The sequence below is a fragment of the Chaetura pelagica genome, unplaced genomic scaffold, assembly GCF_000747805.2.
Source record: "Chaetura pelagica isolate M959 unplaced genomic scaffold, ChaPel_1.0 scaffold105, whole genome shotgun sequence".
Lineage (NCBI taxonomy): Eukaryota > Metazoa > Chordata > Aves > Apodiformes > Apodidae > Chaetura > Chaetura pelagica.
Window position 1 is genome coordinate 4,542,998 of NW_009953393.1, and position 22,049 is coordinate 4,565,046.

A 22,049-nucleotide genomic window follows, 5' to 3' on the forward strand; every position below is an offset into this window, starting at 1 on the left:
AGAGAAAGGAAGGTACTTACTAGTCTGTCATTCTGCAATGATGGTGCTATGTAAGGAATGTGCCTTAATTACTGTCAAAAACCTGCCTGACTTGCTGCTAATACAGTACCTGGGCAGCAAGATAATCCCATTCAGTGTTACAGGAATACATAACATTTTTTTAAAGAACCAGATCCTTATATAGCAAATTATATCTTAGTTGTGATGCAAAGCCCCTTCTGGAATTAGTTCTCTTATTTTCTCTTATTTTTCCTCAGTGGAATCTAATTAAATGTTATCCAGTTACTCTCTCTTTCAAAATGGAAAATCTGACCAGCTGGTGAGTGAAGCTGCTTTAAGATATATCAGCACTGCAGATCTTTGCTGGCATTTGGTTTAGTGTTCAATATTGATTCCTTATACTAATTCCCTTTCTTTCTGTTAATTTCTGCTTTGTACCTTTAATTATACATAACAGCTACAGAGACCCCCCGGTAACCTGCAGACAGACTTCAGCTCTTTGGATTGTTAGGCAACAGAAGAGTTAAAACAGTAAAAAAATTTCTGAAGACTTACCTCAGCCAAATATGTAACCATACTCAAAGTAATATCAGCAAATGCTTCGTGAAGGTAACGGCAAACCACGTTTACCCAGGTAGCACAGTCCCTCGTGTAGCTGTGTGTTTTATAAAGGGTCATGACATGGGCAAGATTTGATAGCTTGGGGTTCTTCTCCTCCAAACAAACCTAATTAAATATAAATGTAAAAAGATCTTAAGAACAAGGCAACTGCATTTGCAGGGTTTGAGGATGTACAAAACAGAAGATAACTGATACCTGAGCAATCCTTTCGGCTATATCTTTACAAAACTGGTTTGGGCTGTCAAAATGCTGAATTAAATGGGGCAGAAGACACAAAACATTCAGTGGGAATCCTAGAACAGGAAAATACAGAACAAGATGTGTATTTTGGGCATAAGAGTCACAGTGATCTTCAAGTTGGTGTTTCATTAGAGGTAATAACTTCAGTATTATATTAGCTCTGAACTCATACACTCTGTCAAGTTGTTCATGCCACTGGCCATGGCACACTTGTTTTAAAGGGGCTTTAAATTTGAAAATCCAGTATGTCATTTAAGGCAACAGTACTGGTATAAAACATGAACCTATTTCTGCAAAGTCTGCAGTGCCAACAGATATTTACAGGACAAAGTATCTCAAAAAAGTATGTATTTTATTCATGTTAGAAGGTACATTTATAGTTTCCATTTAACTGGCTTATTGAGTGGAGGGCATGAATGTATAAAGTGTATATTTATAAAATATATGTTTAATATATAAAATACATACATTTGTAAAATCTATAAATAAAAAAAACCCAAACAAGTGGCATTTTCATTACTGCTGCTAAAACATACACAAAAAATTCAGTGAGTATTTATAAACAAACTGTTTTGGTCAGGCTGCGAGGCACAGCATCCAGTGTCTTACTCTGTTCAAGTTAATAATAGTAATGGAACAACATTCTGATATAACTGGTCAGATGAGAATATTCAAATGGGTGGTTTTGGTGTTATTTAAGGCTTTGTCTGGAGCTGGGACTTAGTTCCTTTGCACAGCTCAAGGTAGCTGATGAACTATAGGCATTGACTATAATGGGGAGCTGCAACAAAAGCTGCTCTAGTGCAGGTGGGAGCTCAGAAGTCAAGAAATTGTACTGGGACACAATCTGTTTCTAGAAAAGAAAGAACGTGATCTGTGACAACATCTTTCTATCCATACCCCCTTATTCTACACAGTTTAAAAAACTGCCTAAGTTAGGAGTGTAATTTCTCTTGGCTTCCTTTATACCCAAGGAAAAGAAAAAGATACCTCCAGATGGCACTGTCACAGCCCATGTGTGAGTGACCCAAGCGAAGTCTGGGGCACAGGCACCACACGGGTGCTTAGAGATGAGCAGGCTGCTCATGGCATTCATCCCCTTACTCTGTGTCTGAGCTCGCTTTGACTTAGTTGTGAAGCCTAAACAATTAATATCTGTGTTTCTGACTGAGACAGAGGAGTAAATATCTGGAACAGTAACAGAAACTCTCTCCCAGAAATAAAGTGGTCGCAACCTTGACTAAATAATTGGGAATTGCAAAATGTTACCTTACTTCCTTATAACCCAGGCTTCCCTCCTCAATCACTAACATGCTATTGTGGTTTATATAAAATGTGTACAAGAATTTTCAATATTTATATTCCTAGGAAAAATCACATGAAGCACTAATTTAAAAATAAAATAATTTGCAGTATTCTGAAAATAATTCAATGAAAATCTGTCCAAAATAAGTTCTAGAAAAATTGTCAGTATCTTCTTCCACATGTTTATTTTGTCAGCACGCAGAAACTCTATATGCTGTTAAGCACTAAAAAAAAATGTGAAATAATACATGACTGCTCTCCTCCAAACCCTACTGTGCAACAGACTCACTTCTCTGAAATATGTTGTTATGAAATTTCCAAAAAGCCCACCCAACTCAAAGCAAAAGTATATTATTAGAAGAGAATGAAAAAAGGCCATTTTTGGTTTTGTGCAGATAGCCTAATGAGGTCTGTCAGCAAATATCAAAGCAACAGAAACTGAAAGAGAGGAAAATAGACTGGTTTTACCTATGGCTTGAGAGGAATCCACCATGGACATTCGAGACACTGGTGTCAGCAAACTAAAGAGCTGTAGTGTGAGATCAGTGGTAGTAAGGGAGGTGAATCCTTTCAGGAGTAGCTGCTGCAGCCCCGAGAAGTCTGCCCACTTCAGCTGTCCTTGCAACTTCTCTAACTTCTCCCGGTTTTCAGCTTTATCTAGTGGCAAATGAGCTAGAAGTTTATTCAGTAACCGCAATGCCATTAGGTACTCAAACTCAAAATCTGATTCCATCAAAGCTACAGCAACCCAGAAGATGGTGGCCAGTAGGTTTGTTGGATTGTTAATATGGGATGGGTCAGTGAGACTGTCCTTCAGAGAAGATGAACTTCTGGTTTTAGAGGACAGGCCTTGCTGGGTACATGCTTGAATTCTGTCTAGGGTGGCACTGCGTGGTGGGTCCGAGGACTTGTCCACATCTCCAAACTTCTTGGGTACAGAGAAGCTCCTCTGGTGCCTGCTTCGTTCAGCCGTGGCTGTGTTACCACCTGCAGGATTCACGTTCAGCTGCCCTGTGCTCTTCCGGCTTGCCGTCAGTTTGGTGCTGGAGGTTAAGTCCGGCGAGGATGAACTGAACCCAGAACAGATAATATACATTGTAATGTGTGAATGCACAGCTTGAAACTCACACCTATTGGATGCCAGTTAAGTATTTATCAAACTGTAAAAAAATATTTAAATAGGAAAACACCACACCATCTATTGCAGCCTGCCTGGTTTCCCCTGAGGTGCCCACACACATGACTTCAGGTACATATGGCACTACACCAAAGCAGAGCAGGATAGTCTGCAGCCTGGAGAGGTAAGAGCAACATGGGGATAGGAGATACAAAGCTATGAAGTGACTTATGGAAATGTCCATATATTGGGGCAGTGGTAGAACTGAAAACAAATTTGGTCTTTAGAATGTCCTTGTCAGTGGACCAAACCCCAAACTAAACATAACTAACGAGCTAATGGGAGAACTGTGGGCAGGAAAACCAGTGTATCTTAAGCCGAACCACAAATACACCAAATTTTCCTCAAGAAACCTGTCATGTGGCTGCCTCTGTTCTTGCCAGTATAGGTCCTTCAGAAACCTTGTCACTGCATCCTCCCCTGTCTGTATCCTGGCTTAGAGAAAACAGAGTTGTTTCAATTTCAGTGACTAATGCCTCCTCATGGACTATCATGTGCTGATCCACACAACCCCTATCAATTATCTGTATAGATGAACATGCTGTGTTGATATCTGCAAGGGAAGTTTGCTCTGGAGAAGAGCTAATTCCGACTGGTCCCATTCCTACCTCATGTACTATGAGTCCCTACTGTCTGTAATATTTGAAGAGGGCTTAATGGAATCAACAGTATCAGGGTAAAGAATATTGCATCTTCCTGATTTCTGGAGTTTTCCTTATTGTCTGCTCCATGTTGTTCTTTCCTGAAATTTACACTAAATAAAGATTAATAGCTCTTAGTTTAGAAAGTAGAAGCTGTTATTTCCCCACTCCTGCTCTGTCACAAGGCAATAGTTGGGTTCTGCCATCACAGTGTAATGTGATGCTTCAGAAATGACAGTCCTTGTATTTTGGTTCTGCATGTAAAGCACAGTAGTTTAGGACATTTTTCAAACACATCCCCAGTTCTACTGTTGCTATAACAAGTCAGATTGACATTAGTCTCTCTCAGTAGTATCAGCAATTGTGTCTTGGAAGGAGCCTGCAATTTCCCTCCATGTACAAAAGTCTACTTAGAGGTCAAGGACTTCACAAATAGGGTCTACATGTCTGGCAAAATCCATAGGCTACGTACACCTGGGATAAATTTCTCCCTAATTTAACTGAGAAGAAAGCATCATAATTTGCTCCTTGGGGAATACTTCATCTGAGAACAGCAGGTTGTATGAAACCAATATTCCAAAAAATGTTTCCTCCCAGGTGTGTTTTCAAGTATATGGTATAAAGGTGAAAAAAAATACAGTATCTTTAAAGGATGTTAAAGTAAGTTACAGCCAAGTGGCAGCAAGGCAGAATTTACAATGTGTTGTAAAGATCCACTAGTTCGATCAACATTAACTATTGCCAAATTTATCTGAAATGTGCTCTTAGTGTAGTTCTCTGTAGATTACAGATGAGCTCAGTGTTATAATAATAATTTTATGCTGTCAGTCTGCAGCACTGCACACTTAATATCATAATACACTGAAAATAAAATATAGTTAGGAGAACAGGCTCTTACCGTGATAACACTGTCAAAAGATCACTGTTCTTCAAACAGTCAGACAGATTATCCACAGCAGCTTCCAAGGTAAGTAGTGCCTCCATTACATACCCCTATTAATGCACAAGGTTAAACACTTCAACAAAGACATCCAAAACTGAACATCTGAAAATCTTCATTTCATAAAAAACGGACACCTATTGAAAACCTGTAATTTCTCCTGAAAAAAAGAACATTCACATCCACTGCCCAAAACATAAAAATGTCACTACAAATGTGTTTTATATTCTGCCTCTAAATGATCTATGAAGGCATGGAAGAAGGGCACATACTTCATCAGGGGATTGGTAATGGCACAAAGAACTTCTGAACTGCAGGTCACTGATTGAAATGCTGCACAAGGAGTTGTGACAGAATGTTGCTGTCATCTTGTGGCAGTTTCATTACCTTAGTAAAATATGGAGGTGATGTCAGTCTATTTCTTACTAAGAGCTAGTAGTTCTCTATTAAGTCTTGGCTCTCACAATGTGTGGGCCCTGATAGTAAAATTTCAAGAGAGAACAGTCTGTTTAGCTAAACCAAGTAGAACACTTGTTCACTAAGAGAACTGGATCAAATGAGGTCAGTGTAAGTTTTGTTTTGTGATGGTTGTTGTGTCTTTCCTTATTTCAAAACATGTTAACATTTGAGAAATGAGGTGGTATCTACTCCATGTGGTCAGATTACACCAGCAGCTAGGATGTTGGTGTTCTTAAGCACAATTTAAGGATGAGAAAAGGGGAAAAACAGTCATCAGAAATATTTCATTTTGAGTGATATTTACTAGATTTTTTCTACTTTAGAACTATGTAAGATTGTAACAGCCTGAAGAAGGCTTTGATAAAGTACATATGGATTCAGGAAACTCAGAGGTAACCTTTCCTAAGGCCACATTCTACTTTTCATCATTTGATTCCAGAACATGTTGTTAAAATAGTAATTTAAAATTAAATATACATTAAATCAACAGAATTAAGAATCATTATGTACACATGCATACCTGAATCTCATCACCATGCTCTCCAATAACTTCCACTAATCTTGACAGGAGGTCAGACAATGCATGTGCAGAAAGGGGCTGCTTTAGGGCCCTGAATATCTGGAAAGAGCGACCTGCATAATGTCTTGAAGAGCTTGAAAGAGCTGTTTGTAAAGCAACTTCACTGAGGTGCTGCTCCAAATGAAAACCTAGGCAAAAGAATAGGGTGTCACAAGAGGCTGCAGGAAGATTGGCACTACGGTGTATCCTGCAAACCCTGTGAGAAACAGAAATGCAGAAACATCTGGTTTGGGGCTAATTTCCTACTGTTTACATTTATTTCACATGGAATCCAAGAAAATAAACTGCAAACCCAAAATTCGGAGTCTGCCAATGTTTGTCAGCAAAGACCTGAAATTCTTAATAACATTTTTTTTAATAATTCCTGGACAAAATTTGAAGCCATCTACTATTCTAGCTGGCAGCAGCACAGTAACTTCTGAACACACCTAGACCTAAAGACAAGCTGAATTAGTCTTTCCATTAGCTTCAGTAGGCTTTGGATAACATGTTAAATAAAAATACTGATGCTGCATTCTTCTTTGATCTTAGAAGACATTTAGTTAGTGACTATGCTGGCTTTCAAAATATAATAACTACATTTCTTAAGCTCTAAAAACATTTTAAATTAAAATTAACCTTTAGTCATCAGGCCAGAAGAAATTTAATTAGGTACATTTACTTAGGAACTGTGATGTGTTTTACCAAGAGGATATAGAGGAGTTTTTATCTGGTAGAATCAATCAAAAGGTTTTCTACCAAGAGCTTTGAAGAAATGTTTGATTTAACATTCAGCCACAGCTCTGTTCTTTAGGGCATGTAATGATAGGACAAGGGGTAATGGTTTTAAGCTAGAAAAGGGTAGATTTAGGGTGGACATTAGGAACAAGTTCTTTAATATGAGGGTGGTGGATCCCTAGAACAGGTTGCCTAGAGAGGTGGTTGGGGCCCCAACCCTGGAGATGTTCCAGGTCAGGATTGATGGGGCTCTGAGCAATCAGTTCTAGCTTAAGATGTCCCTGCTTGTTGTAGGCAGGGTTGGACTAGATGACCTTGAGAGGTCCCTTCCATCCCAAGACATTCTATGATTCAATCTAACATGATTTTTAAAGCAATTCTTTCATGTGTCATATATCCTTGTGAAGACATACAATGTGTCGTGCTTTTGCATAAGCATATCTCCTAAATCACACAATAAACATGCAGTGTGACCATGAGGGAATATTCTTTTAATTATGAAAGGAAAAAGAAAAAGAATACTACCTGACTTTGAATCTTTAAATACAGATACAACATGACGCAGAAAATTAGTAAGCTGTTCAGCACTCTTGGTGTTTTGATTTTTGGGCGTGATATCCTCATGGCACCAGAGTGGACCAAATGCCCTTAATGAAATACATAACAAAGTGAAACACTTTGAGTTATCTGGAATAAATATAACCAGTTCCAATATATAAACTGTACAAACTATTAGATATTTCCAGGGCCAAGGCCTGGAAAATATGCAGCTGAACAGAATTTTAAGAGCAAAATACAAAGACATATTCCTATCCTGTACTTTACAAAACCACTATTTTAAATACAAGTTATACCATTTAAGCAGCAGCATAAACAAATCTGTTTTTTAATTTAAGCTCTAGGATCTGCTAGCTGTAGTAGGCAGTTAATATTAGTTTCACCGTGGCCTTTCACTATGCCCTATACACTTCCTATCTAATTTTATAATAGTAAAACTGTCTTCTTCCATTAGTTCATTTTTTACCATAACACTATCAGTCCATTCAGTATTTTATTTTTGTCAGGCAAGATTTTCTTCTGTCGTTCCTGACACTGAAATAATTTAAGTACGTCCCTACCTCTATAGGTATCAATAAAAGAGGAATGGGAGTCTGTAATTACTATAAAACAGTCACTCTGAGCCTTTTAAGTTGCTACAGGTAATTGTAGAGAAGACATGAAAGTATGTGTTTCAAGTATGATCATAACCTTTGCTTATCTCCATTACCTGGTTGTCAGAAACTCAATTAATTTGTTTGCTTTCTCATCTGTTTCAGCAGCAGTGTCCATGTCCTCAACCTCTTGTGTAATCTGTGGGAGATTTCCACTGCTGCCTCCCAGACTGATACTGGAGGAGGTGGAGCTGGAGCTCAAGCCAGAGTCTGGCACCGGAGACGACTGATATTCCCGCAGAAAGTCAAAGCCACCTGCCAGCCAAAAAAGGAGGAGATAAAGATGGAATGCACTCTTGGACCAGCATCACAGATGAAAGCATCCATCAAGCAGCTCTTTTCAGAGTCAGCAGCAGAAACCTTCTACTGGGAAACACAGGGAAAACATGCAGAACACAACAACCCTCAAGCACCAATGGGAGCAGACATGGTGCTCTGTTTCCAAACGTCCAGAGTCCAATATAAAATGAAAAATACCAAAGTCAAGATTTTTTTTTTCTTACCACACAAAGGCTACAGTACTTGAAAAACAAATGTTTTGTAGTATTTTACAACCAGAACTAAGTCTTGATGTAAAGTGAATTTTGAAGTTGGCTAAGTACATGAAAATTTCAGCTCACTTCTCTGGGCTAGTCCGATGAGTTAAAAAAAATCTGCAGGGTGGAATTTTTAGGACAATGACGTTGTCCTAATTGTACAAACATAATGGAAACCAAGACTCAAATGTTTAAGGCTTCTGTTCAACACCTTCAGTAACTATAAACACTGGACTACTCATACTAAATATTTTCAGCATTAAGGTTAAGCACCTGAGTAAGAGTTGTGCTAGATCAAATGCTTGCCACACCACTTCAGAGCTGGAATTAGAAACAAAGACTGTTTTTCTTAAGATTGCAAGTCATCTTAGGCTGTATCTCCAACAGAGAAACCAGCATTGTGAGAAGACTGGGAACAGGAGAGTTCTCTCCAGTGACTAAATCCAGCAGGTTGCCTGACATCATGTGGTACGAACCTGAGCTGAACTATTTTCAATTAGGATTCTTTGCTACAGCTACTCGCCCACACTCTCACTCTTTATATCAGCTGATAAAAAAGAATCCAAGGTTTTGATAACTTCTTGGACGTAAGAGGCCCAGACACCAGGTACTAATAACACTTTTCAGAGATACGAATGAAAAGTTTTTCGTTTTTGCAGAAAAGCACTATATCATTTTTATGTAATAATGTTATTTTGTGTTTAATAATTCCTAGATAAGCATTGGAAAAGAGACCTACATAACTCAACACAGAAATTTACGTGTGAGATGATGTTGCATGGACTTCATTCAGCATGAAACCTAAAAATGCCAAATTAATTAATTGATCTGAAATACATATCCCTTCTCCTCAGTGCTTTATTTTTTGTATGTCATAAAAATTATTAATCTATCATCAAGTAATATTATTCATAAAGCCAAACTTTTATTACTTTTAGTTATATTCCTCAGGAGCCATGGAAATGCCACTAATTTGATTGTACTTTTTATTCCTCACTTATGATAGAGTTCCTCACCCTCTCCCAGGTAACTAATCCTACCTTCGTAACTGTGCACTGGTTCTCTGATTCCTTTAAATCTCAAAGTATTACTTTTAGTAGTATTAGGCGATATAAGTAAATCTAGCTAGCTGCTTTCTACAGACTGTTTCCAAGAAACCTCTAAAAAAAGGTAAACTGCTGAAAGTTAAGATAACACCTGTCTCAGCAGAGGTCTGAAGAAAGCCTCCTAACACAGAAACTGCTTTCAGGACAGAAATGAAGCATATCTGTGATAAACAGAGTGGGTGTGTATCATGAGAAATTTAACATCATAATGGAAATTTGGAGCTGCATATTCTTGCTGTTCTTCCTGTGCTGGAATTATTTATTAATTTCTTTTGAAGGTTAAGGGGTGACTGCTCTCATTTAAAGCAGTCCTGGCTTCTTCAGGGGGAAGTTAGGAAGTTATTAGCCCTATTGATGTTTAAAATTCTACATTATATATTTTGTCTTACATCAGATAGATAGCCTGCTCACTATCATGAGAAGCTTTCTAATAATAATTTGGGTGCACTTCTAGGGTGGTTCAAATGGAAATTATATTAATGGCAACAGTTCGTATTTGCCACTTTACCACTTCCATTTATTGAAGCTGTTATATTTTAGGAAGTAACCTTGACAGATGACTTTCAAAAACCTGACAGTATAATGCAATGTTCTTTTCTTCTTTTGCTTTATTACCTGTATAAAGATATTCAGGTAAGTATGCTGGTTGTACTGTCAGAGTCTTGGTCTCATTCATCTCTCTGGTCTGAAGAAGCACTGATGCTATGGCTTGATAGTTGCTATTGCAAGATAATGCAATCAAAAGGTGAAGCAGTAACTTTTTACTGTGTTCAAAGACCTCAGGGCGGTAATGGTCAAGACCTAAAAGAAAAGGTTACAGCAATCACTGAATATGAAGTAATAATAAACAAGTTCAAATTCCAGAAATAACAGGAATTCCAAGGCAGTTCATGGCAACAGTGCAAACAAACAAAAGATGCAGTCTTTCCGGATACAGTTACTAATGTTTTTACTTCAAATGGTTATGTATATTTGTTTTCCAGACTGAGGTCCCATAGAGGAGGTACAAAACAATGTGTGGCAAAGACAGCTTTATGCATTCTGACTCACTGCAGTGTTCATTTGACAGGGCTGGAAAACCTCTAAAGATGAGAATGTTTTTATGGTGATTGTAATTACTTTGCTTACCTCAGTATCCGGCTTCCTTGCACAGACACCCATTTAACAAAGAGTTTCAGTTGTAAGAGGTACATACTGATTCATTAAGAAAGGAACTGATGGAAAAAATGCTTTGAAACAGAACTTCAGCTACCAGTGAGTAGCACGAGAAATTAGCCACTAGCTCAGGGAGCAGACCTGAAACTGAAGATCTAGCACTGAAAGACTCTAATCTGATCAGCAGCACTGCTGTTTGTAAGATTTTAACAAAACCTGAATAAATACCAAATCATAAACACAAAGGAAACAGATGCTGTAAAATAAACTGCACTCTGTGGTAGTTACCTCTTTTCAGTTCTATTTCTGCACCTTCCAGGATATTTACAAATACTTTTGTCTGTTTTGGGACAGTTTCAGCTCTGAAAAAGTGAGCTGTTTTCTTCCTCATCTCCTCTCTTGAAAAACCAGCTTCTTCATTACTCTAAGTGGCAGCATACAACAGTCTTTCAAGTCTGGTGTGTGCTAATACACTCCAGTCATGCTAGCTCTTATCTGGCCTGAAAAAATGAAGCTGCTCATACTGCCATAGTCTGACAATTTGTCTTTGGCTCCTGTGGGCAGGTCTTTAGAGATCCTGTGATCCTTGGTCTTGCTCATCTGCCCACAGCCTCCTCCAAAAGGACCACAACTTCTTCAGGTATCTCCTTGTACTCTCCTTCCTTAATTTCCTTCCACCTACCCTGTTCTAACATACACTGAAAATGACAGAAAAAGTTCTTTTAGGTGAAAATAACTTCTATCTTGGCAGCACTGAAATCCTGTTAAACTCTAGGGTTGCATGGAAGTATTGACATATATATGCTAATGATGAAGTGAGACAGACAGTTTAGTCTTTGTGCTTGTCCAGTGCTGGGCTCTTCTTTAACTTGGAAGAGTTCCCAAGAGAGTAAACTTCCATGACGTGGACACATTTCCATGGGAAAGGAGTCTAGCTGCTCAAGTCATTTCACACTGGCTGCAAAAACGTTTTTACACAGTAGTGATTTTCATGCAGTACCGAGATAGGCAGGTTCACACCAGCAGTCTGCCTCTTTACTTCACTATCAGTATTACACACCAACCTATAGCCTATTAAACACACTCATTGCAAAATACCAGTTTCCACTTTCCTTTTCAGACAGATCCATCAGCTTGCTCACATTCCAACAGGACAGAAATACTTGATTTTCAATTACATGCATAGATTTGGCTAATGTGTAGCATTACTTCCTCAGACCATCACAACAGAGCTCTACTACAAAATATAGGAAAATTTTCCACAGGAGGTAGAACAGCTCTAGAGAAACAGAACTTGAAGCCTGGAGGCTTTGATCTCATTTGAGATACCATTAAAGCAGTTATATTTAGTTTTAATTTCACATTAGAGAATTGAGAGTTTTTAGGCAAGGGACTGTCTTAAAATGGTATTAATAAATTGCTATTTATTTCTTATGAAATAATGTAATGTTGAAACATTGTTGCATGAACAAATCAGTAAAGATATTTTTATAATAGATTACTAATATAATTCTGTTTCTGTCTATGTTTATTTGCATGGCTCCCTGATGGCTCCTTAAAGCTGCCTTAACTGAAGTGCAGTTATTAATTTATTCTTGTGAGAATTTCTAAGCACAAGTTTTCTCACAGGTTTTACAAATCATACTGAAGACATTGCTTGATCAGTTGATGGTTACTGATTTGATTGATACACGCATACAGTTATCTTTCTCCTCCCTCTGACACTGAGAAAGTTCATAGAAATTTAAAAAAATACATTAAAAATAGTTATGGGCAGCCACTAAATAGAATTAACTTTTAAGTGAAGAATGTAAGTGAAATGTCACATTGAAACTGGCCCTGGAAGGCACATCCAACACAGTTCTGGCTGTTATTCCTATGTTTCATTAAAAGTATGTTGAAATCAATGCACTAATATACAAAACTGGAGTATTTGATGAATGTACATTTTTAAAAAACCTCTTATTTCACAAAAATTTTTCAAACAGAACATATGGTAACAGAGTAGCATTAAAGGAAAATGAAGTATCTTCTTCAACTGTATACTGAAGTATATCACATATATTTCACTACTCTGCTGTAAACTCCCAATTTAGTCTTTTTTGCCAGCTGAACAACAGACTCCTCTCAGATTGCCAGTGAACAGACTTAGTGGTAACTATGGTGACTAAATGAGAAGTGGACTGTGATCATCAGTTAAGATAAATTTATTTCATAAGTGCCTGGCTGTGTTTATTTGTGAACATTAGTATGTATCAAAAGTAAAGGCTGGGGAATGGCTTTATAATGCAAAATACTCTTGTGTGCTAAAAAATTAGGCCACTCACTTTTCACAATGTTAAGTCCCAGAATAAGGAAGGTAACACCCTCCAGTTGAATGGTCAAGAACAGACAGAGCAGTGGGGAAAAAGCAGTGCCTCTATGCTTAGGTATATAATGGAAGACACTGACATCAAAGTATTCATTAGTGGTGAAATTAATGAGACTTGCTTTCCAGCAGTCTGTGTCCTACCGTCACTGTCTCTGCAGTACAGTAACCTTGGCTCTCCTAAGTTACATTTTTGCAGAGGCAAGAGACAGCAGCACTGGTGTGTGTAGTCCAGGTCTAGAGCACGTGCTGACTGTCCAGCAGCCCATCACAAACCTGACCATACAAAGGCTGAGTCTTACCTGTCTTTCTCGCAGGAAGGGGTGGCTATGTTTTTTTAAATAAATATTTTAGGAAGTCAGTAATCTTCAAATTTCTACCCATCTCTCAAGTTTGGGTGAAACTGGCCAAAATATTCAAAAGCTTCACAGCTTTGAGACTAATTCACAGACTGTAACTGCCTCTGCCTTTTTGAAATTAAAAACATATAAGAAACCCAAGTCTACAGCTTCAGTAAAACTAAAAAGGACAGGAGTATATTTATACTTTGTTTCCTGTTCTGTTGGTCTTACCTAAAAAGAGAGCATGTAGCAATAAAGGAAGGTGAAGAGCCCAGTCTTCTCTAACACTGTGATCCACTACCATCTCAGTCATGAAGATGACAGCAATATTGCACCTGGAAATTAAATCATAGTGTATCACCTCTTGGAAATGGCAAAACAGTATCATGATGGCTATTTCTGCAGAAATACACAATCTCTACATTTTCAATTTCTTCTCAATACAATTAATGCCGAAATACCTTAGTCACAGTATTAAGTAAGTAAATACCAATTACTGAAAAGAACACTACTACTGTCAATACAAATTATGTAGAAGAGGATTTTCAGAATATACATAGCCTTGTTAAGAGTACAAGATCAGGGTGGAAAAAGTGCTACGAACAACAGCAACAGGGGCTTGGGAAAGAAAAGTTTTCCTTTTCTGTTTCAGTTGTTTCTTCAGTCTTATGAGAAAAGTGATGTCCTACATTGTAAATAAATAGGCTTTCTGGCAGGTATCTGATAGAGCTGCAAGTCTTCATTGGATGTTGATTTTAGCACTGGATATTAGCAGAAAGTGAATATATGATTTTCAGCTGTTTTGAGTGGTGGGTCAGTTGGATTGGTGTTGGTCAATCAGTAAAAGGAAAGGTCAGAATGAGAAACTAGTCACCTGTGAAGGGGTCCCCGGGGAGTGATGGTTTCTGGGAGGTAGTCCACAAGTGGTGCCCAGCATCCTCCAGTGTAAGGCATGGGCAGGGGATGTGGCTGCTTGGTTTCAACAATATTCAATAACCAGCTTGTATATGGAGAAACTGGATCATCTGTGTGGAAAAACATTAAAACAGAGCACATAAAATACAAGCCTCATTTCTCATTTCAGAGAAATAATAAAACAGAGTTTATGCTAACATATCAGCTCAGATGTTTGGAATAATGTGATAAGATGACATGAGGCTTGCAGATTCCTGTGTTCAATAACAACTGATTAATTTTTAATCCCTCTTTCACGCCGCTGGAAATTAAACAGATTCCGGGCAGACAGCACCGAATGATAGGAGCTGCAGCTGAATCCCTGCTGTCACTTGGTAGCTTTGGATCCAGATCACAAAGCACCAAGCATCAGACTTTTGCTTCAAACAGGAGAGAAAAGTTCAGCCAACAAAGCTGCTGTGGGAAGCCATCTGCTGCAAGGAGCCTCATACCAGGGACACATTCTTGCAACTCCTCACCAGTGCCCTGCTGTGTGACGCTACAAAGGCAGAAGTTAAATGTCCTGAATTAGGAAGGAGGTATAAGGATTGCAAAAATATCTTTAGAGTAATTTTCTTTCAACAGGAATGAATTATCTCTTGAATTTCTCAAAGATTTATTTAACTGTGCTTCGGTGTAACAGCTGCTGTATGTTAAAAAGCAGTAAGTTTTTTTTCTTCCACTTGCTTATCTGCAATTATGTGGGTCAAGTAAGCTATTTCCATCCTTTTCTGTCTTCTCTCAGCTGCACAGCTTTTTTATCTCTCTTGCATTTTGTTGCTTCTCATTCTTCTTGCTTTTTCCATTGGTCAGTTTTTTATTTCTCAGGTCTGGCAGTCTGCAACACACTGCCATGGAAAGTATCCTTCCCAGGCCTGCTCTTGACATATATCCAAACACTGCCCTTTGTGGATTTTTAATAAGAGCATTATTTTTTGCTCTGTTTTTTTGGTACACTTTCACATTTTAGGCAGGTTTGAAACTTTCAGCATTTCCCCTTTTTTAACAGCATTTATCTGATGCTTGTCAGCTTTGCCATAAGAAACAAAACTATTTTGATCCCTACAAAAGTATCAGAGCTAGCTTTTTCTAATGCACATCACTTCTTGGTTTTGACAGAATGTCTTCAGGTTTCCAGATCTTCAGGAGCCCTTCAATGCAGTAGCTTGTCCTCCAGTTATTAATAAAACGTTATCATTCCCATTCTTCAAAGTTAGTCTTCTAAGGACCACTTTAGAACTTTATGATTTAGACTTCTATTTATTTTTCATGTCCTCTAGAGGATGATTTATTAGTTACAGATAAAGAAGAATAAACTGACCTAAGTGCTTCACATAAAACTGCTTCATGAAGTCCACACTTAAGACCTAGCTTCTTCACTCATGTTTTCACAGGTTTATGTGCAGATTGAGAAAAAAAAAGCTGCACTTTGCACCTTAACATACAATCTTTGCCTAAACAAGAGTTTCTGTGCTGAAGAGGTGTGTTCCCTATTTATATTCTCAGCAATACACATATGCTTAAGTAGACTGGAGAGGAGAAAGAAGGCATACCACCAACTCCTTTGCAGCCTTGGCTGCCTGTCAGAGGGAATAGGTTGTGCTGCATTATTTATTATAGGTGGCTGCATTATTTGTAGAATGACAAATGGTATAAGAATCACTCTTTCTTTAGAGTTCCATATAAATGTCAGTAGCAAAGTAAATTGTATTTTATTTTACATCTAGGTACTCATTTGCAAAAGGAACCCCTGTGAGAAGCAAACCTTGCATAAATATTCACAGTACTACAAAGCCTGCAGGTAGAGGCAGGAAAAAAATCTGGGCACTGGCTGGAGGAGACATTCCAAAAGAACAAAGAAAATGTCAGTAGCTTTTAACCTTTTATTCCTCAAAGCTCCTGTCAAAGGCAGCTACTTGTGAAGAATGTTCTGATAATATAAACATTGTTCTGTTTTGAAAGATTGCTCAGTGCAGATCAGATTAGCACTGATGCCCCAATTAACATCTGCTGAAGAGTTTTCAGTAGCTGCAGCACTACAGGTTGTAAGAAAAACATAAGTGTACTAAAAAGCACAGAGTTTAACATGTTTCACACTATTTTGTGTAGTTTGAGAATACCGTGTTTACACACACAACATTTTGTAAATATTGTGCTGCTTCATCACCATGGAAAATAGCTATTCATATACATTAAATTATCCTACCATATTCTATCTGACAGTGTTCCCATAATTTGCGGAGGAGTATTGCTAAAAATTCTTTGCTTGAAAGAATATATAAAATCTACTTTTTATGTCAAAATACTGTTTTGATGAACAACTGTTCCAGTTGGTGTCTGTAGCATCAAGCCAAGACATTTTAGCCTCTGTAATATTTGACCTTACTTTATTAAGCCAGAGATTAAAGTCTACAAAAAGGTCTTGCCATGTTTACGTGTGGTTATGGCCTAATGGAAATCTATAGATTGGCTCCCTTACAATTCACTCCAGAAATTAATTCAAACCATCCAACTCCTGAAATTTACACTGTCATTCAACAGTTTACAGAAATATTTTAGTGTTCTTTGGAATCTCTGTAGACACACATAAAGAACAAGAGTGCTCAGGAGCTACATCTCACTCTTCCCCAGCAAATATTTGCATAGTGCAGCCAGAAATTTGATGCAGACAGCAGATAAAAGATAAAGAGGATATAAGGCCTCATTTTTGGTAACACCTGGATCTCTTCTTCACAATCATATAACAGCACTTGATTTGGAGGGAAATACTGGTAGAGGGCACAGTTCAAAGTACTGCTGTAATGCTCTTGGAAACCTTTTGCCCTTCCCTGTATGAATGGTTGGAGGTGCTATTGTCTTGAGGACTCCCTGCTGCTCGTTTTTGTGAAGGTCTCTGGCCTTTAAATAGGTTTGGCTGAGCCCATGGTTAACAAAGGAGATGAATTAATTAAATGAGGTTTGAAGGTAAAATAGGGACACTTCCTGTATGGTGGTGCTACGTTTTTATACAGAACTTAAAATGGGGAGCTTCAACCAGTCATCAGAATGTTTTCCTCTTCCACCAAAACACCAGAAATTTCATCAACTTGAGTAATAGAACTTACTTTTGTCATCATCATAAGATCCTCCGGAGCTATTACTGTACCTTGATTCTAGTCGGGTGTGTGCTCTGATTACATTACTGAGCCTTCAAATAAAAGAAAAATCCTCATTAAAAACAGAGACTGACGTTAAACATCTGGACTATATCCTTACTCTAGGGTAACACACAACAAACACACACTTCCTTATGCATGCACTTTCATGTGGGAGTACACAGCAATGTAAATATAATGTTGTTTCTTTCCACAAAAGAAGATTTTTTACCAGATTCTGAGAAGTTGTAACAGTGTGTGCTCCTCTGTCACATGCTTTTAAAATTTAGCAGACAGAAAATTCTCTTGCTGCTAATGTGTGATTCTCTTGATGCAAGAAACTGTGCTAGGGCTGAACTGAGATGTAAACTGTTCATAGCTAGCATTTTTTTCACAGCCATGTTCACGGGTAAAATTCTGGCAACCTGCTAAAACAGTAACTGACTGAATAGCCTGAAGTGAAGCCTGCACAGGTATCAAGCAGCAAAAGCTGCAGCAGATCACCTTCTTGAGGAAAATGCAGCAACTGCCAGAGAAGATCTACTAGAGGAGTTAAGAAATATGAGAACCAAAATAAACTGTTCACAGCTGTCCTCAAATCTGCCACAGATCCAGGATAAGCTAATTTTTACTGGTGATCTTCTTTGGCTTCCTGTGCTGTCAGTGTAATCAGGCCTGAAGTGAAGTGAGAGGAGTCATGTGGAGGCTCACACACTAGTGAGGATGTAAAAATATCGTTGTTTCTGCACAGCTAGAAAATCAATTACAAGTAACCATGTTAGAACAGGTATATATATTAAAAACCCCTCAGGTTGAAGATTCTGTATGCAACATTCAATTTGATTTCTTACTAATGTGCATACATATTATCGCAGGGTATTTAATTACACACCGACATATTATGCTGTTTCAAAGCGCGTCTGTCTCGTAAGAGCACAATTAACTGTGAAGGTGACAAAAAAGGCATGATAAGCCATTTTAATTCTGCCATTTTCTGTCTTTCCAGTACCTGATTCTCCTATATTTTCAATTAATTCCTTTAATAAATGTGTACAAACTGACAATTACTGACATATCTATAAAGCATACCTAAAAAGATAGGTAAAAGAAGAATAAAGTTAAAATAAAAATATGAAGAAATAGGCAGAGATTAATTCTGTCTTGCAGAAAACAAATGGAGTATACAGGTCAGAGAAATTTCTTGAGAGCAGAGCATTTTACATTATATTGCGTCAAAATAAAAACATAGGTATTTTCTGATTAGCTTTATGTTGTTCCAAAAATGCCCACATTTATGAGAATATTTTGTTTACAGTCTGTTACTTTCTGTAAACATTGTTGAATATGTCTTCACACGAGGTCAATTGACACTGTAAGGTTGACACACTGGTTTTGAAGTGCAGATGCACTTGCAGCTTCTAGTTTCTTTGATAATATAAATGCCAGCAATGAATTCAGGCAATTTATTTTACTTTTTTTTCCTGAAAAGTTTTTGACTAGGCATCAGCACACCAATAACAAGATTTTGTAATCTTCCTGTGAGTTTTATCATAAAGGCTCTGGCAGATTGGAGTGCCAAAACATTTCTTGCAGCCACATTTAAAATTTATGTAAGACAAGTAGCCATTAAAACACAGCTAGTTTTATAATACAGCAGGAGATAAAGTTTGCTCAACTTATCTGCAAAGAAAGTAAATGAAAATCTAACATAAAACTACATAGTCATAAACATTTATGTAAAGAATAATAAAAAACTAATCCAGAGGAAAAATGGTTTTATCTTCCTTTTAAGTACACATTTAGTGCATATGCTGAAAAACAGAATTTTAGTCAAATACTCTTTACTATCAGTTTGAAACCTTACTTGCTACTAAGATGAGTGCCATTATTACTTACATTTAAATAAGCAGACAGACATAACTAACCTGACAAAATGCTAATCCTATGCATAATATATAGATGGCAGGTGACTCAAAAGGCTCTGAAGCACAGAAAAGTTTGCTCATGTAATTGTCTTTATACCTATAAGCCCTGATCCTGTGGAAGGTGAGTTGGAAATGGAATCAGCAACTACCAGGAACCACCTAACTACTCTTACTAGTTAATGCTACTAGCAGTCTCTCCAAGTTCTCTTGAAAGGTAAGAGTGTTTCAGTGAGAGAAAAAAAAATATCTGCCTGTGCTTGCAGATCTGGTGGCTCTTAAGCTTTGCATTTATTCATCCATCACTTGTCAGTATGTACCATAAGCAGTAATAGACTAAACTGAATGTATGATTTCTAAGCAAAATATTTTACATAGCTTTCCTCTCTAAGACATTTTATCCAGACAAAGGAGGTGTCCTCGCAATCAAGGATACAGATCTGCACACAAAATTTTACTTGCTGTCCATGAAATTAACAGGTGTGATCAAACCTGATTTTTAATAAAAGATTTTGATAGTAATTTTTTGGTACAAATGTATTTTCTTTCTCCTTTGTGGTTAATTCCTACAAAACCATGATCCACTTGGCACAATTTATTCAATGTGGTTTTAACAGATATTCCTCAACCATAGATTATTAAAGAACACCCAAGAACTAGAATCATGTGAGCAGTTGTTTTTTTTTAACTTTTACAGATGCTCACTTTAAAATGGTCTTATTGGAATAACATCCCTTAGGATCAGTGTGAGCATTAGAGTTCCTCACAAAACAATGCAGAACTTTGCCCAACATCTCACCCTTAGCCTAGGAAAATGTGTACATTTAGGAGGAAAAAAAACAAACCACAAACCTTTCATCAGTCTCTTTCACCATTCTGTTCTCCTCTACATCAGGAAAACTATCTTGGCCAGCTACAACAGTGTTGCTGCTAGAGGTGGTTCCTGTATATGAAATGTCAGTAAGAACACCTGTTACACACAGCAGACGGTATTTGCAAAGCAATAAAAGCACAAAACTTTAATTTCTTTAGTAGCCACAGTCAAAGAGATCATCCTGCAAGTACTTGCACATATGAACAAACACTATCACCTCTACAAAACAGGGCCTGCTTGCTTGGCTGAATAGTGTAAACTTTACATGCTTTGAGGGGTAGATGAACATAATTACGCTTTTCGACTCCTTGAACTAAGCTCATTCTTAAGTGATATAACCTATTTTTTTTCAAGAATTTGGCAAAACATTGTGAAGGTTTAATTTGGAGTGGGTGTCATTTATGCATCTTTGACTACTGCAGCTTAGAAATAGTCTGTTACCTTTGAAAACAGAATTGCAACACAGTTGTGGCTCTCTGTTTTTGTGGAGCTGCTGCTTTGGTGTATCTGCTGTAATCACAGCATTGGCTATGACTTCATTTTCTGAGAAATTAGTGATAGAAGAACCACCTCATAAAAGCTTTGAACAGCGCCAAATATTGGCAACATCCTAATAAAATAGTTGAGAGAATTAAGCATATGTTTACAAAGCATTTGCAACATTAGGAATCAAAAAGAACTGTAACTTCGATGTGCAGCATATACATTGGTCTGAATGGGTGCAAAATTAAGGGATTGTTCTTCCAAAGAGATGAAGACTGGCAAGAGCAGGAGAGGATAACTGCAAGTTATATTTAGGTCATACCAGAAGGAACAGCTGAGGCTTTGTTGCTGGCAGCGAAACGGTAAAAGGGAGGATTATCACAGTGCTGGACTATTGGGTTCACCGGGTCCGTTTGCTGCAGCTCAAAGAGAAGCTCTTCCATCGTCTGGATGGTGTTATTGCGGCACAGATACATTGCAACCTTCTTTATCTAGGGAAGAAAATAACAGTTATTAAGCTCCTGTGTGATGTGCTCTAGGTGACTCTGCTCTGGCAGGGGGGTTGGACTAGATGATCTTTCGAGGTCCCTTCCAACCCCTAGGATTCTGTGATTCTGTAACTCTGTCCAAAGAGACTTTCCAAAGAAATCAATACACGTTATGCTGCAGTGCTGAAAAGACCCAGAATGCAGTTATTACCCCTGGACAGACACCACAAACTGATTTGAAAAATCTGAGAGTATAGTTTATAGGAATTCTACTATCAAAGCTTTCATCTTTTCAGAAGACCTCAAACATTGTATGCACTACAGCAATGAGGACTCTTGAGATTCTGAGATCAAATTAGGCTGAACTCTTGAGGAGAAAACCCTTGATGACTATTAAAAGCAGAGACTCTCTATGGCTCAATAACATATGATTCATAAACTGCTGGAGCTGGTAGACCATATGGGAATACATCCCTCTGTGCCTGCCTTCATGTTTAGATGACCTTAAACAGGTGCTTACAGTGGGGCTAATACACTGGACTGAACTGTCTGTTGGCGTCATAAAATATTGCAGTTCTCATACTCTTCAATAATTCCATTCAAATAACTTTCTTTTTTCTCTGCTTTTTTTTTTTACCCTTAAAGTAGAGAAAATGCACACATTTAAAGTCTGTTTTACTTTACTGTGCAAAAAACGTCCTAGGGACTTTCCAGAGACAAATCCCCCTTCTCTCTGAGGCTCATTTCTAACTGGGTTCACAGAGCCACTTCCAGCTTCTTCCACCCCAGAAAGGGTC

The 22,049-nt window shown here is 37.8% G+C and overlaps 1 protein-coding gene across 1 annotated transcript in view; it reads right to left on the reverse strand.

The window, feature by feature from the left end:
- The window catches only part of FRY (furry homolog (Drosophila)), a 160,203-nt gene that overhangs the window by 38,552 nt on the left and 99,602 nt on the right, over positions 1-22,049 (reverse strand). The window contains exons 34-46 of the mRNA XM_009998351.1: positions 21,087-21,255; positions 20,260-20,350; positions 17,456-17,538; positions 14,272-14,422; positions 13,629-13,732; positions 10,149-10,334; positions 7,948-8,146; positions 7,206-7,327; positions 5,904-6,091; positions 4,883-4,977; positions 2,635-3,236; positions 817-914; positions 556-726 (exon numbers count right to left, since the gene is read on the reverse strand). Coding sequence (XP_009996653.1) covers positions 556-726; positions 817-914; positions 2,635-3,236; positions 4,883-4,977; positions 5,904-6,091; positions 7,206-7,327; positions 7,948-8,146; positions 10,149-10,334; positions 13,629-13,732; positions 14,272-14,422; positions 17,456-17,538; positions 20,260-20,350; positions 21,087-21,255 — 2,259 coding nt within the window. The remainder of the gene's footprint in view (positions 1-555; positions 727-816; positions 915-2,634; positions 3,237-4,882; positions 4,978-5,903; positions 6,092-7,205; positions 7,328-7,947; positions 8,147-10,148; positions 10,335-13,628; positions 13,733-14,271; positions 14,423-17,455; positions 17,539-20,259; positions 20,351-21,086; positions 21,256-22,049) is intronic.